The sequence below is a fragment of the Pelodiscus sinensis genome, chromosome 2 (genome assembly GCF_049634645.1).
Source record: "Pelodiscus sinensis isolate JC-2024 chromosome 2, ASM4963464v1, whole genome shotgun sequence".
Lineage (NCBI taxonomy): Eukaryota > Metazoa > Chordata > Testudines > Trionychidae > Pelodiscus > Pelodiscus sinensis.
In genome coordinates, this window is record NC_134712.1 from 149,913,457 (window position 1) to 149,930,796 (window position 17,340).

The 17,340-nt window shown below is 38.2% G+C and overlaps 1 protein-coding gene across 17 annotated transcripts in view; it reads left to right on the forward strand.

The window, feature by feature from the left end:
- The window catches only part of LOC102455363 (poly(rC)-binding protein 3-like), a 685,006-nt gene that overhangs the window by 632,432 nt on the left and 35,234 nt on the right, over positions 1 to 17,340 (forward strand). For 15 of the 17 annotated variants that reach the window (XM_075921613.1, XM_075921612.1, XM_075921614.1 and 12 more), the window contains 6 exons: positions 1,356 to 1,487; positions 6,031 to 6,159; positions 8,588 to 8,731; positions 14,666 to 14,707; positions 15,221 to 15,296; positions 17,160 to 17,212. In XM_075921613.1, the coding sequence (XP_075777728.1) occupies positions 1,356 to 1,487; positions 6,031 to 6,159; positions 8,588 to 8,731; positions 14,666 to 14,707; positions 15,221 to 15,296; positions 17,160 to 17,212 (576 nt within the window). The remainder of the gene's footprint in view (positions 1 to 1,355; positions 1,488 to 6,030; positions 6,160 to 8,587; positions 8,732 to 14,665; positions 14,708 to 15,220; positions 15,297 to 17,159; positions 17,213 to 17,340) is intronic. The other 2 variants (XM_075921620.1, XM_075921627.1) reach the window with 1 other exon arrangement.

Below are 17,340 nucleotides of genomic sequence, written 5' to 3' on the forward strand. Positions count from 1 at the left end.
CTGCTGTTATACAGCTGCTGCACTCCATCTCAGTTACGTTTGCTTGTGTCACAGGGCTGGTATGGTTTAATGAATATTAATGAATGAATAATATTTAGCACCTTCATAAAAGTATATTATGATGCTGTTATGAAAGATGCTATAGAACTGCACAATAGTGCTTGTACCTTTTTATTTCCAACAGTATCCAGGATTCTGGAGTGCTCTTGGCTGTAGCACATTCTACAGTGGGAAGAGGAGCATTCTAATTTCCTTTGTAATTAAAATATTACGTTGTGGGGTTGAGTTTTCTGTGTGCAAAGGAAAATTTGAATAAGCCAAGGAAATTTGACCCAAATCTAAGGCTAGCAACTGGTAGAATTTTAAAATGCTCATTGGAGAGTACAGTAGAATCTCACTGATGCGATGAACAGGTAGGGTACGTTTACACTTGCCCCCTACTTCGAAGTAGGGAGGCAAATGAAGGCGACCAAAGTTGCAAATCAAGGGCGGGTTTTAGCTATCCCATGCTTGATTAGCATAGTCGCGTCCGGTCGCCATGTTGGAAATTGACTAGCCCGAATTAACTTGCTGCGTGTAGACACGGTACTCTGAGGGAAAACCCCATATTTCAAATTAACTCATTGCAGGAGGAGTACAGTTAATTCGAAGTACGGGGTTTTCCCTCGGAGTACCGTGTCTACATGTGGCGAGTTAATTCGGGCTAGTCAATTTCCAACGTGGTGACCAGACGCAACTATGCTAATCAAGCGCGGGATATTTAAATCCCGCGCTTGATTTGCAACTTCGGTCGCCTTCATTTGCCTTCCTACTTCGAAGTAGGGGGCAAGTGTAGATATACCCATAGGTTGCTGCTGTGTGGGCCATTCCAACAGCCGTATGTGCATACTTGGATTGCATATCTGTGATTCAAAAGAGTTTAGGAAAAGTTAAGTAGTTTTGAAAATGCAGCAAAGTGGGAGTTAAATCTGAGAAGTTTTAAAATATTTATCAAAATAATAGTTCTTGTTCTGCTGTTTCTGTTGACCAATACTCTGTATTGTTTCTCTCTTGTTTCCTTTGTATTAAAAGTGCTAATAATTATCTTGAGATTTACTAGCTTATCAGAGACTATCTATGGGCTTGCATTTTTTAGCTCTTGGTATTGACTGTTCCAGTGCCCTGATGTTATCAGTCCATTCATGCTCCTGGGGTGCCACCAGAAGAGAGGGCTGCTTTATTTGCTCCAAAAACACGATTAGCTTCCAGCTTACCAGTCCTCCTAGCACAGCTCAAGTATTCACCTTGATCCTCTTAAGTGATAAGAGGAATGACAAATCCTCAACTAATTCTTATTGACTTTGTTGTTATTACAGGACATAAATGCTTCAATGACAAACAGCACAGTGACAAGCAAACCACCTGTGACCCTGCGTCTTGTAGTCCCTGCAAGTCAGTGTGGATCCCTTATAGGAAAAGGGGGCTCCAAAATCAAAGAAATTAGGGAGGTAAGTTCTTAGACTCCAGGTGGGGTGCTGTTAGGTAACTTTAACTAAACATCCTAATACAGCTATTTAAAGAGTATGGTTTTCAGAGTTCTGCTACCAGGATTGGTTTATGGCATTGCTGCAAATATTTTGGGCATAGAATGCTCAGCTAAACCAGCTGTGAAAGGTGTCTGTAGACTCATGAAAGCTAAGGATCTGTAGCAGCATAACCAGTTTTAGAAGATATTTCTTTCCATGTGGCAATCCTTCAAAAAGTAACCCCAGTCTGTAAGATCTTTGTTGCACAGCTGGCATTCGGATGTACTTTTGAAAAGAGGGGGAAAAAAACAGGATGCCATGTAGCAAAGGAACCATTTAACACAGAATTGTTTCTTCACTTTAAAAAAAATCCAGAAATACTACAGATAATCTAGATCTGAAGCATTGCTAACCCTTTTCAAATCTGAACATTTCAGTTACAGTCTTTATAGCCAGAAAAGGCCAACTAGCTTAAAGGTACATTGTCCTGGTTAGCAGGCATAACCTTTGATTTACATTGTTTTGTCAAATTGGTTTTCTAATTTTATATTCCATGATCCCTGTACTACTCTCCTCCCTCCAATTTTATGGCTTCAGAAGTGGCCTAAAGTCACATATACTGATCCCAAGAAACTCATATAGATTTTCTAAATTCAAGCTATTCCTTGGAATATCCATCCACTCCATCCCTGAATCCATTGAGGCAGCATCCTGACTGAAGCAGCCTGTGACAGGCTTATTGTTGTTTTGATTTTGTTTTAAAGACCTTTCCTGGACTTTGCTTTTGAAGCTGCAGGTTATTGGCGGGGGGCATGGAACTTAATGGGAGAGAAACACTGCAAGAAGATACTTATGGAAATATGTTCCCCTTTACACCTTCCAACCCTTATCTGGATGTCAGTGAAAGAAGGTGCAATCTGGTGCAAGCTCAGAAATGAAGTTTTAGCAAAAATGTTATTGATAATTATATCTTATGATCTATCCAATAATGAGAAGTGCTTTTTAACTTCTTAGCATTCACACTGCAGAGCTAAGCAAAATGGGTACAAGTTTATGTTTGTTTTTTTGTTTGTTTAGATAGATTTCAACCACAATAAAAATGCTCATAGAAAAATACTAATCACCTGAACAATTATTAAATCTACAGCAACGTAAAAATGATCACTCTTCAACATAAAGTACTCATGTACAGGAAATGCATCACACACTCATGCCTAACTCACAAATACATCTTGAATGTTCCTTTAGATTAAATCTTATCAGGTAGATAGCCCTCATACAGTACTTGAATTGATTTTTTTATATTAAACTTTCCTCTGGCAATAAAATGCCAACATATTTTATATCAATTACAAATTTTATAAATTTTACTACATCAACAAAAGGCATAGTATGCTAACAAATCTTTTGCAAAATTTTTTGAAAATCAGTAAAATAAACTATCAGATATATTATCGGGGGTATTTTGTACCTATTTTGTAAAAAAAAAAAACTGAAAAATGTAATTTTCATCCTCTGGAAAATTTCAAAGTTTCTACATTTATTTTTGTCCTGAAATGGGGACAAAGTGTAGCAATATGGAATACTTTCACAAAAGTTCCAAAAGCTTCAATTTAGATAAATTACAACAAAAGCTTTTGATATTTTTTATCAAAATGTTGATTTGAAATGAATGTTTTGTTTTGCATTTTGCTATCAAAAATGTCATTGAAGTGATCACTTTCTTACCAAAGGTTTTGATGAATTTGGGTATACTTGAGAAATTTCTGGGATTGAAAAACTGTGAGTAGCTCTAGTTCTGAATATGTTTAATTAGATTATTGTAACAATACTTAGAGAAGTGGTCAGGGTAGAAAGAGCAGTCAGTTGCCAAAATTCCATGGCTCTTCAGTTTTCCCCTAAATTCCTTCATTTGTACCCAGACTTCATTATTGCCCAAATTGTGCAGCCACAGATGATTCTGGGGATGATTCTCATTTCCAGGGAAAATCAGTGCTTTTGGCCCACTATTTTAAGGGCCTCTCCTCTCCTGGATGCACATCTTGTTTCTCTTCATGTTCTTGCCAAGTGTAGCTGTATGTGTGAATCACAGAGAAAACATACTTTTAATAAATTGTAGATAAAATCCCCAAATTAATTGTCATCTTTAAAATTCCTAGAAAGATTTTTGGTAAAAATGCCATTTGAAGGTAACATTGTGCTGTCTAAGGTCTGCAAATGAGATTTAGTAGAAAAATGGGGGGAAAGACAGAGAGGAGAGTCCTAGAAATTTTTGAATTTTCCTTCAAGAAATAGAAAGTTGAAAACCAACATTCTTGAGGGTTTTTTGTTTTTAATGAAAATCTGAATTTTTGTTTGAGAGAGAGAAACAGACACTTTCTGTGAAGATTTTCATTTAGCTGGAAAGCGCTGGTGACAACATTTAGGAGGAGAAGTGCTTCTCATTGGAAAACATTACATTGGTTTACAAAGCCACACTTTTGGATGGAATTCAGTATGTTGTTTTGACTTTTAAAGCCCTAATTGGTTTGGATCTGGGTGAGCTGTGAGTCTGCCTTTCTTCTAGTTCCATTTTACTGCAATTGCAGCCAACGGAGGCAATCAAATTGGGCATCTCTCATTATAGAAAAGTATGCAAGCAGCAGGGTGTTTTCTCTGAGGGCTCCTTACTTCTGGAACATGCTTCCTTCTGATTCTCCAGCTGATTAACTTTCCATTTGTACTGCAAGGCTCATGAGTTTTTTCTCATGCATGAGAGGTAGGGGGAGCTTGTTAATTTAACTGAAGTCTAAGTGTATTGTGTGGTTGGAATGAACTATGATCAGCTGTGGATTTTAGTGGCTGTATATGATTGTTGATTGTTGTGAAGTTTTAAATATTCCGGAGATGCAAAACTTAAAATGGTGCTCCTAGGATGTATGTTTTAAAATCTAACATCAATCAAGCTATTGAGAGTGGAAGACTCTAATGATTACCATGATGGGTAAACTCCAGACATACTTGCCTTTGGTTTAATGCCACTAAGTGAAAGAATGCTGTTTGGCCAATAGGTTCTTCTATTAGTTCTAAAGAACAGTGTGAACTCCCTCTCCTTTTCTGTAAACCTAAAGAGAACAGCAGTTTGTCTCTCAGTTTCACACATGCCGTTCCACAACAGCCAGTGAACTGCAAAGATTATTTTGAGTGACTGAATGGCACACAGGGAACTGAGAGCAGTAGTTAGCCCAGTGGGTTTTGTACTAAGCCAGCTGTTACTCTAAAAACTTTGTTATAAATGGTCGCTACTGCCCAGATGAAAAAGGATCATCAGTCCTCTCAAGATGCATTCTAATCTCATCATCATGTAATATATTGAGCAACAGCAATATGATAGATGTTATATTTTTTGCTCAGTTGCGTACCCAGCAGCAACATGTAGTCTGCCTCAGTATTTTAAAGTATGATTTTAAAAAAAAACCCACAGTGGCATGACAGATTGATCAAATTATGGTGACATTCCAAAGCATATTAAAGGACCCATAATTGATATTCTGGGTTTAAACAGCACTAGTGAACAGAAGATGTAATCAGTAATTTAATCAGTCTCTGGAAAAAAGACTAAGATGTGTTGTGCATGGCCAACAGCAAACTAAATTAACTCCTTACTGACTGACACAAAATCAGTGCAAGGCAAAATCGTTTGTATCCACATATCAGGATCAGAAATAGGTTATGTGTATAATGTATGAAAATAGTAATTCAATAGAATAGGCTTTTGTTGTGTTTTTTTTCCATCAATTGAAAAAGGTTTGCAGAATTGTTGCTGGATTATACCAGGGATGATTTTGGCCTCAAGTTTTGGTTTTGTTTTGTTCTGTTGTTTTACTAAGAACCAGTAGTGTCAAGATCAAGGAGGAGAAAAAAGCTGGCTCATTATATGGTTAGGTGCATTACTGAACTAGAAGCTGATGATGTGCATATGTTTAATCAACACTAATAATCATTTAGAAGTGCTCCCGTATTGCTCTGCTTTATGATGAGATATTCCAGAGTATAAAGCAGACCCAAATTTCATTCAGTAAAATGATCACAGTCATCAATTCATTAAGGAATCACCCATCCATGACTAGAATTAATTTGGGAAGCTGAAGCTCTTCAGACATCAGCAATTATTTTTTAATGATTGTCATAATGATTCTGAACACCCTTAGTTTTCATATTTTTCCATTGTATCTACAGCAATCTCTGTTTCAGCAAGTTCGGGAGATTAACTATGAGGTTAAAATCCCAGTTTGTTTATTTAACAACCATTGATAATTACACTTTCTACCCTTGAGAATACTTGCAAATATTATCTACATACACAAATCCACACTCCTGGCAGTTTTCCATGCTATATATGCAGCATAACACTAGCAAAAAACAGGGGTGTTTTAGATACAATGGTGCTTTTTCAGATTACTTTTTATTAGTGAACAAATGGTTTCTAATGTGCAGAGGCATTTTTATGGCACTAATGTTTGTTTTGTTGATTTTTTTTCTTAAGTCCACAGGGGCCCAGGTACAAGTAGCTGGGGATATGTTGCCAAATTCAACAGAACGTGCAGTAACTATATCTGGCACTCCGGATGCCATTATACAGTGTGTGAAACAAATATGTGTGGTCATGCTAGAGGTAAGAGAGCACTTAAAACATTGAGGTTTATACTGATAATGTTCAGAAATCATGTTCATTTCCTTCAAATCCCCTGCCACCCTCTTTAATCCCTGATTCTTTAAGATGCAAATCTTTCTCAACTCCCAGTGATTTCAAGACTTGTTGTCAGTACTCCTGGTGCTTAGAGTGCCCAGTGCCTCACAGATGAAGCCCTTAGAGGAGGGTCTATTTACAAACCTTTCAACATGGATTGTGATTTAAGGGTCAATAGTAGAAACTTTGGAAAAACACAAGCCCTGCCCTAAATCAGAATAAAAAGTAGAAATTGCAGAATTTTTCTTGAAACCAAATGCCATGGAATATTTTATGCTGACCTTATTGAAATATTTGGTTTTGATAAAGTTGAAACATTTCAATAAGGTCATCACTTTGTTTATTTAAGGTCAAAATGTTTGTTATTTTGTTTGTTTGTTTGTTATTAATATAATACAATATAACTTTATCAAAACACAATGTTTTGACCTTATTGAAACCAAATGTAACAATAAGGTAGAGACAAAATATTTCAGCTTCACCTAGATCATTTATCTGACTATTTCTTTTTGAAAATTTTGACAAAATTAATAATTTTCCTCCAAAACATTTCAATTTTGCTGAATTAGAATTTTCCAATGGGAAAAACATTCTGTAAAAAAAAAAAAAAAAGTGTTCCACTAGATCTAGTCAACTATACTGTGATGTTGGATGTCCAACAATTATTTTTTAATCACAATATAACAGGATGCATGGTGTCTCTGATACTATATTATAATAACTCCTATCTATTTCATAGCAATCACTCTACACCAAAAAAAGCATGCAACCTACTAAAAATCAATGTAATAAACTATTATTGTAGAGAACAAATTTTGCCTTGCAAATAAGAGACTATTGCTTCATTTGGCATTAGATGTGCATATTTGAAGGTAGCATCTTTTAATAAAAAACATGGCACAATGCTAAGAACATGCTGAAAACCAGTTTCAGTTTATTTGTCATGGAGAATGCGGTATAACTTTGTAAAGAATTAATAAACTGTTTAAAAATAAAAAATCCATCTCTCTGCATGTAGATTTTAGAACATATCTTAAAGGGTATAATTTTGAAAAGGTCTTAATCCTGTCCTTTTACTTCTCATCTTATTCTCACAGATTTGCAGATGCAAATAACTCCAGGAGCAAATTTGCATCTCCCATTACTAGTACATGCAATTGACGTCACCTAGTCACTTAACTACCTGCTTTGTGGATGCAGGCAGTTGTCTGATATCTAAATTATATTAATTACACCCATAGCTATTTGCAGACACAAACTAGGGCCAGACAGTCATTTTCTTCATATTGAGCCATTCTCCTTTGGAGATAAACAGTACAGAAAACAGAACTTGTTTCATTTTAGAGATAATAAAATAGCAATGCAAATCACCAGTATGAAGACTAGGAGAAAATGATCATTTTGCTTCTTCAAACATTAAAGTATGCATAAAAATATGTTGAATTTGTTAAATGTGTTTAATTTGGCAATGGTGACTGCTTTATTAAATTCAAATAATCAATCATAGAGAATTAGGATGTGGAAATGTTATTTATTGTTGGCGGGTCATTGCAGTAGTCCCTAGAGGTCAGGACTCTAGTGTGCCAGGCAATGTGAGGATAACATGAAGCCTGTTTTACAGGATTGTTCCCAGGGCTGTTTTGTCTGTCTTAGTCTCTATAAAGATAATTGTGTGTCAAGTATTTACTGGTCACATTTTTATCTGCTAACTCTCAGAGCAATTTTCTCCTCCTATCACTTAGAAGAGGGCCCATATTGCTCCCACTGAGGACAGTGGAAGTAGCCCACACTAGTCATGACTTCTCACTGAGGTCAGAGGAATGCTGGATGGGGCCCACGTAATCTATCACCTGCGTTCAATGAGAGTTGTGACTCTAGCGCAGACTGAACATTCTTATGTCACTTTTATGCCCGGACACTTCGCTTTGTGCCAGTGCACAAAGGGTTATCAGCTGAATGTATTGTTCTCTAGGAACAGGTTAGCTCCAAGAGAGAACGCTGGGGAGATTATCCCTTAAAATTGACATGACAAGTTTCAGAACTGGCATCTGACTTCTTTAGGTACCATGAAATTTAAATTCATTTCCTGATCCCTTGCATCTTTACCAAATTATTGTGGAAACAAAACAAAACCTGTCTGCATTTCCCTTTTGGCTATGCAGTCAGGACCTTACTTCATTCCCCTGACGTGAGTGTGAATATTGCCACTGAATTCACTGGGTGCAGGATCTAGGCCCATGGGAAAGAACACTGATGAATGGGACCAATGCAATTGCTGATTGAGGTGAAGAAAGTAAAAAATGATTTTATGTGAGCTATTTAATTCCACATCTTGATATGTTTTTGTTTTCAGTCCCCGCCCAAAGGTGCCACCATTCCCTATCGTCCCAAACCTGCCTCTGCACCTATCATTTTTGCAGGTGGCCAGGTAAGAGCAGACACCATTTTGGCTTCAGCTGGAAACCACACCGTCTTGGCCCAACCTCAGCCAGCGCCTGTTAGTTTTCACCTTTTACACGTTTTTGCCTGGTATAGTATGCATGTGTTTTATCCAATGTGGGTAGTTATTGCTTACAGAAAAGGAGAATTATGTTATAAACCTAAAATGAAAACAAGCCAATGGCTTCTTTTAACTTGTATTCTGCACTGTTACTGAATGACCCTCTGGTAGTTGTACCCTGTTCATTTCAGCGTCCCTGGCACTGTGTTGCTTTGACTTGTTTTTTCTCAGTGTATCTTCCACTAAATGGAACGTCCTAGTAATGTTGCCAAGAATATGTCACCTTCATGAGAAACTGCATCAGTGTTATTCTGGTTGCTACCTACCAGTACATTAGTGTATAACTTTGTAGTCGTCTACAATAAAAAGAAATGAAAATAAGACAATTGGTATTTTGCCAAGATTTAAAATTAGCTTCTGCAGTAAGGAATGGATTTGTTCTGTCATGAAGAGATGGGTATCCAAAATCAGAAATGTTTTAATGGAACAAACCTTTTTATTATTTTTTAAGTAACAGTTTCACTGGTTTTATGAACTAATTTACAGTATAGAGAAGCTTTCAACAAAACATATCATGTGATCACAAAGTACACAGCTTCTGCTCAAGCGATGCTCTCCAAATTGTCAATTTTTCATAATTATAATATCTCATAGGGCCCAATCATGAGCTCCTCTGTAAAAATTATTTTTACTATTACAGTGCTGCCTACAGACCAACAAAGAAAGGGTCTCCATTGTGGTAGGCACCATACAAACACAGAGTAGTAGCTTGTCCCTGTGCTGCAGAACTTCCACCTGTTCTACACAGCCTGATTTATACCATATCGAAAGCTTTGTTGTTGTTTTCCTTTTTTCAATGGTAGAGGTATGGCTGTCCCCCCGCCCCCACACACACACCCCGCCCCCACACACCCCTCTCCCCCCGCCCCCACACACACTCACACACTCCTTGCTGCTCCTTCAACCTATATGACTATGGGTCCCACCCACTTTTAGCCCTCCTATGGTGTTCCCATGTACAATGTATCTTTTTCTTCCCTTTTGATATGGCCTTGTAACAGGCACACAAAACTGGCACTTCACTGCAACTTGCCCTATCATCATCTAATGCGGAAAAGTACCCCTCTTGATAAACAGGCATCTCACCAATTCGCACAGCCTGCGGGCTATCTAGATGTGCCATGTCCATTAATACTGATGTGGTGCGTGAGCTGACATGCCAACAACTCACCTAGAACATTTCTCCACAATAGCTTATTTACAGCCAAATGAGAGGCTTTACACTTACTATATTCAGAGTGCTCTCCTGGAGGGTCAAATCACTCCCTCACTTGGACAGATGTGGAAACAGATGGCATCTGGAGCTGCCAGAGCACCCATTTGGAGCACCTCGGGGCTCTGTAGAGCTACTGATTGATAAGAAGGCTGAGGGCTATGTGTATCAAAGAGCAAGTCAGACCTTTGTGGATTAAAAGGTTTCCCAACATCATTGTTTGATAACACTAACCAGCCAGCTTACAAAAGTGTCAGTGTCTTTTATATTGGACTGTCCAGTAGACTGCTGACAAAGTCAACATTAGCTGAAGTATTTCATGGCAAAGTCTGGGAAAAAAATCTAACTAAATATTAATTCCTGCTCTCTATATCTACTGCTCTTACTTTGATTGGTTTCCTTCAGAGCAAGATACCTACTTTCTCAACTGACAGAATTTAAATTTCAGTTAAATTTTCCAGAATTTGATCTCTGTTAACTGTGAACATTCACAGAGCAAGTTACTCCAGACACATTTTAAGTTTATAGTGTGGTAATCTCCTCTAAAGCAGATGAATATGTACTCAGTGATTCACAGTAGCAATGCTGTAAATAGTGTTATTGGCAAAGATTGTCTCGGTGCATAACAAATTACTCAAATAAAAGAAGATTAACAGTAGGGACTAGAATGTTCTCAAGAGTTAGAAAATGACATTGAATTTTTGTCTAATCATATAGTACAACAGATTGCTGAATTCTAGAAAATATAGATGATTGAGATATTTTGTGTGTACCTTTCACCCTCTAGTCTCTTCCCTTATGCAAATTCTTCAGTAAATTATAGAAGTGGACTTGGGAGTGAGCAAAAAGAGGTTTTCTCATGGATTTTATTTCTAGAGTAAAAATATAGTATGTATATTAGGTGGTTAATTTTGTTTAAAAAATCCTGTGTGCAAATGACTATTGAAAACAAAATAAAATGGTCTCAGCTGTGCGGAGCTGCTGGATGGACCTGTCGGCTCTTTATACGTTAAAAAAGCTAAAGCGCAGTAGGAGGGACCCAGCGCGAGCCGGGACAGCTGATTCCCGGCTTGTGCAGGGTTCCCCATGCTGCAGCTCAGAATCCCCACTGCAGCTCCACACTTATCGACTAATTTGACTAGTTGATGGAAAATCCATCAATGAGTCTGTTTGTTGATTAAACTACATTTAACATCCCTATTCCAAAGTATTTTGTGGTTAATCTGAAAGCTTTGGGGTTTGTTAGTTTTTAAAATACAGTCTGCATATCAAGCTATCCCCCAAAAATCAAACTCCTACTATGACAAGATGGGATTTTGCATGGCTTTTGCTACTTTAAACGTTTTTTTTAATCCTCTGTGCTTTTTTTCAATTTTGTATTATAGCAGAATGGTAAGGAAGAGGAACACAATGCTGCCTTTCTATTAGCTTGGATCCATAGTAAAATCTAGTATATGCAGTTTTTAAAATAATAATAATAATTATAATAATAATCTCAAAACACCAACCGTCTCTGAAAGAAACAAATTGAAGGTTCCATCCCATTTGTCTACCCCTATTTTTGGTACATTACCCTGTCCCTAAAATACTCACTTCTAGCAATGTCCTGACTTACCCCTCATTCAACTTCATTGAGTTCAAAGGCTGTAAATCAGGGGTGTCCAAACTTTTTTCAAAGAGGGCCAGATTTGATGAAGTGAACATGCGTGAGGGCTGACCATTTTGCCTGACATTCTTTGAACCATTAAAATTAAATGCAAATTAACTATTTTATGCAAAGTTTATTGCAAACGGCAAACGACATAACACCAACTATACATGTTGTGTCCAAATATATTTATAACTGATTTAGACCAACTGACATTAACTGAGATTTTACAATGTATTCATCTCAATTGAAAAAAAAACTTGCCTACACTAATGTGAAGGGTGAAACTGAGATCTGGACTGCAGTACATAGGCTAGGTCTGGTTCAAAGGCAGTCCCTGATCTCAGCAGCTGCGGAGTCCGTCCCTGCACTCTCAGCCCCAAGGTAGAGGGCTTGCAGGGTCAGAGGCGGGCGGAGAGCGCAGGGCACGCTGGCCTCACGGCGGCCCGGGGACAGGGCGAACCCGTAGCCAAGCGAGGGAGCGGGGCTGCGGACGTGCCCTACACGGAGGACTTTAGGACCGCAGCGGCCGCCATGGACGGCGGCGGCGCGGCCGGAAGCGGCGCCAGTCAGAGGAGTGCTGGGGAGCCAGGGGAGAGGGAGGAAGCGGGGGCTGTCCCTGCACTCTCAGCCCCAAAGCGGAGTGCAGGGGCAGGGTTTGGGACCGCCGCGGTGGCGGCGGCCCGAAGCGGCGCGCTGAGCGCGCCAGTTAAAAAAAGCACCGGGGAGCCGGGAGAAGTGGGGGGCCGTATTAAATCCGACCGCGGGCCGCATTTGGCCCGCGGGCCGGACTTTGGACATGCCTGCTGTAAATCAAGGCAAAGTTCAACCACGGACACTGACTATTCCTGGTTTCACTGAAGTCAGTGACAAAATTTCCATTGACTTTATTGATTTGGAAAGCAAAGAGACTGTTTCCTCTTTCCACTTATTTGGTCAACTATTTTTATTTATCATTTATGTTCTAGTAACTCTCCAAATGTGCTTGGTTCATTTCAGCCACAGAGAGGTCAAAGCCCTGCCCACAAGCATTACACAGTCTGACATGTGCTCTTTCTACTGGAGTAGACATAGAGCTAAGTTCAGACTGAACACTGCTGAATTAGGCCAGAAGTCAAAGGAGTAGCATAGTGCTTTTCCATCCAAATGATTTGCCCACAACATTAGACCCCAATCCAGTGGAATTTTTAAATATGATTGAAATGGGACAACTCACATGCTGGAAGATATGCTTAAGACCCTGACTCAACAACGCAATTAAGCATGTGCTCAACTTTAAGCATATGCTTAAGTCTAACCCTCTTCAGCAAAACATTGAAACACATGCTGAACTTTCAGCCTGTTTTTAAATTACACTGCTCTTGGTGGGAATATTCTTCTCTGTTTTTTTGGATCAGGGTCTTAAGTCACAATTTATCAAAGTGTTCCTGCCTGGTTTTACTCCCAGACCTGCAAATGCACATAATGGCCATGCACATAACTACTCACAGGCATAAGTATTTTCAGGATCGGGGCCTGACTTTATAAATAATTTTTAAATAAACAAATTGTTCCTGCTCAAGAAGAGAAGGGCTGGTGTAGAAATCTTTAATAAGCTGCTAGAGCATTAAATTAAACTCCATTCATTTGTCCTGTAATTTCCAGAGCATTCAATTCTTTCTCAGAGACCTTCTTGACCAATAAGCATTGTGCAATCTAAATTAATGAGCTCTGTTCTCAGTTTATAATTGTCTGTACAAATATTTATAAATTATCATTTTCCCTTCTGTTTTCCCTGCCGTCTAAGCACAAACACATTAAAATGTTCCATTGGGCTATCCCTTTTGGGAAAGCTGTGCAGAGTGTAACAGACAATTATAACCTTTGTATAGGTTTGTTTTTAAGCTACCTTGTAGAATTGAGTAGAGGCAGCAAGAGAGAGGTGATGCTATTCTAACTACTGCTACTGGCACACAGCAATACAGGGTAGCCACAGCATTGTGACTTCTTCCCTCCTATTTTATTTCTTCTCTCCTATGACATGCCCTTTTGCTGGTGGCAGAGGATGGCTGGTACAGGGGCTTCCTTCATTCAGTGCCAGAAAAATTGCCTGGTGGCCATTAGTAGATAGAAGCCAACCTTAATGCACTGCTTGAGTGGAGCAAAGGGCTGGATCACCGTTGAGAATCTGATTCTGTGCAAAAGAAGAAAATTAATTTGGAATCTATCCCCAAGAATCTGTTTGAAATCCTTAGGCCAGACTTGCGCAGGGTGGTGTGGTGAAGACAGGCAGGAATCAGTTACACTGGGGATTGGGAGGCTGAAAAAACATTGCTTTGTAGGTCCACCTGAAGTTAAGCGCAAAGACATCTCCAAGCCAGTCCAGCAGCCACTCCCTTTCCGCACACACCCATCAAGTCAGACCTTTGAGGTGAAGAGTGCTTGCTTACCCTATGTGCCTGGCGGCATTTGGCCAAACGCTGCTCTCTCTCGCAGTGAGGCCATATCTACACTAGACCAGGCAGCTTGGCTTCAGGTTCACAACTCCATCTATGCAGAATATGTAGCTAGAGTCAGCTTACCTTAAGCCCAGCTTGGTGGCATCCCCACAGCAGGAGGCTGATGGGAGCAAATGTTCCCGTCAGCTTCCCTTACTCCTCGCAAAAGCTGGAGTACTGGACACTAGTGGGGGTGCCTTCTGAGTTCGATGTAGTGAGTGTAGACAAGGCTTGGCGGTAGAATGTGGCCAAACATGCCTGCCTGGGATGCTATGCCTGGAGGAGCACTCACTGTTCCAGTGCCCCTTGCAACACCTCCCACACTGGGCTGTACCTGAGAGGCACAATGTGACTTCCTATGCTGGGTGGCTGCCAAAGCGGCACAAGAAAATTAAGCTTCCCTTAACATGTAATGAAATGGGTTTTCAAATAGATTTGGAAAACAGTTCAAGGTTCTCTGGGCCTGATGAGAATGGAGTATTTATTGTCTAATTTGACTGATATGTATCTTTAATTTTCCTTGTCATTTTCAGGCATTTACAATTCAGGGGCAGTATGCCATCCCTCATCCAGACGTGAGTTCAGCGCATGTAAATTACTCCCATCTCTCTCTCTTTCTCTCTTTCTCTCTCTCTCTCTCTCTCTCTCTGTCTCTATTTGTTCTGGGCAGCATTTACTTTCTACAGTTAACATTAAGACATGCCTGTAGATGCCTGTACTTAACAGTGTACCCCTAAGTGTACCATATAGACAAATGTTAGCTTTACTGGATAACTTTGGTAGTAATTGCTAGAAAGTACAATGGCCCAGTTACAAATGACATTTTTTGGTCTTTTATGCATGTTATGTATTTGAGTTTTTAATATGTAATTCTACAGAAAAGTAGTTAATATTAACAATAGCCATTACATGTAATAACAATAGAGACGTCATTTTAACCAGTTTTTCTATACAGTAGAATAGAATGAATGATTAAACCTTTTTTTTAATTTTAATTAATCCAGTTTTAAAACATGTAAGATGGTTTTCTCTACTCTGAAATAATTCCATTTGATTGGTTAGTTCTAATTTCCCATCCTGCCCTGCAGTTGACCAAGCTTCACCAGTTGGCTATGCAGCATCCCCCCTTTACTCCCCTTGGGCAGACCACCCCTGGTTTCCCTGGTACGTACCCATGACCCCCTGGGATGTCCTTCTTCTTAACAGCTTTGTTTCCCATGGTCATTACATCATTTTAATACTAAATGTGGGCAATGACCAATGATCCTTTTGTTTTCACGCCTTAATATTCATTTTTTTCCCCTGTGGCTCTGTTAGTTTGTTTTTGTCATAACTAAATTCTTGTGCTTTGTTTGTTCCATTTATTTTAATATAATCCGCTTAATTTGTGCCATCAGCTAAAGAACCTGAGTTTCTTTTAGTTATTCCTATGCAAAGTTATTATGCGCCACATAGTATGTACCAGTTTGTATTACCTAAAGTACTTGATCAAATGAATTTTGTGGGACTTCTGTTTTTGTATTGTGTATTGAAAAAAAAATACAAAGAGAAAATCTAACAAAAGAAAATATATTTACAGAATCATTACAGATTAATTAAAAAATTTCGATCATACAACTAAGGGCTAAAACTGGCATCCCTTATACACTAAAATCCCTTTTGTCCTCCAGTATTCTTGTTCTCATTGGAATAAAAATACCACTGTTCTTAATCGTGCGAAACTCTTAGTGAAAGTAATGGTATTTTGCTCAATTAAGGTCTTCTAAATTTAGACCATCTTTATGAAGGCCTGTTAGGTGTATTTGTTTGTTTCAAAAAGAGGATTGAAATTAGATAAACTTTCAATTAAATCAGTTTCATGTACAGTTTATTTTGTTTCAGTAAATATTGCTTGGAATTCGAGATTTTCCCAAGATATGAATAAATATACACTGGTACATATTTTGTATAGCAAGTAATAACATTTTTATCAAATACATCCAATTTTGTGAAAAACTTAATCACTCACTTTATTTTAATTGTTTATATATTTTTTGGACTGCAGTGTTCAGTAAATACACATGGTGTAAATAAACATACACTATGTAAACAAATTAATGCAAACATGAGCATTTAAATAAGGTATTCTGAGTATAACTATTCCTTTTCCATCTTTGCTAGTTATGAAAAAAATACAGAAATGCAGAAAAATGGAAAAGGAAGAAAGAAAAATGACACAAAACAGCATTTGCTTCTACATGGTGTATCTGATAAAATAGCAGCAAATAATTATAAAATACCTTTCCTGGCTTTATATTTTCCTTGTTTTTCTTCTTGTCATTAACATGCTGCTCCTTAATCTTTTCCTTGTTATATTTGTGATTTGTATTTTTCCGTAACTATACTGAGTGTTAGAGCACTAATTGCATTTCTTCTAAGCATTTTCCTTTTGTCCACCCAATTTAAAAACAAATGTATGCAACTGCCAGTATTTTGTACATTTCCCCCAAAAAAAGTTCTTTACAACATTTCTTCAACATCACTAATCCCATGGATATTTTAAGTTCTCTTAGTTTATTTTCCCCATCTTTATTTTATCAGTTTTCTTTTCATATTTTACTTTTTGTTTACCTTAGATTTCCACTTTTTATTTTGTGTAATCCAGTGCTTCTGATAGACAGGTCAAAATTTAGACAACTCTTCATTTTTGACGATTAATGTATATAGAACAAATTTCATCATTATTTGTAGGTGGAACCATCCACTTTCTAGAAACTTTTTATAGCAATATGAACTCTGCTGTGACATTTGTTATTTTGGTGGGTTAAAGGTTAATTAAAATGAGAAAAATTTAAAGTCAGTCCCACCCTCTCAATTTTTGCATCTCTTGCTTTCTTTTTTCTTTTGCTAGCAGTTCCGTATTTTTCATTGCTACTCTCTTTTATCTATTTTTTCACATTTTCCTTCTTTTAAGCATCATTTGTTGTGTCTTCCCTTTATTTCAAAAACAACTAGCATAATGTGTTCCCCTCTGTCCCCTGAATACAGGATTGGATGCCACTACTCCAACCAGTTCACATGAGCTTACTATTCCAAATGATGTAAGTGGATGAAGAGTCTGTCTTTCTTTCTCTTTTTCACCAGTGCAGCTGTTGGTGGAATACCTCATTTTGTGTCAGTCAGCACAGTGTAAAGGGCATAGCTTTATTTTGGTAATAACCTATTATAT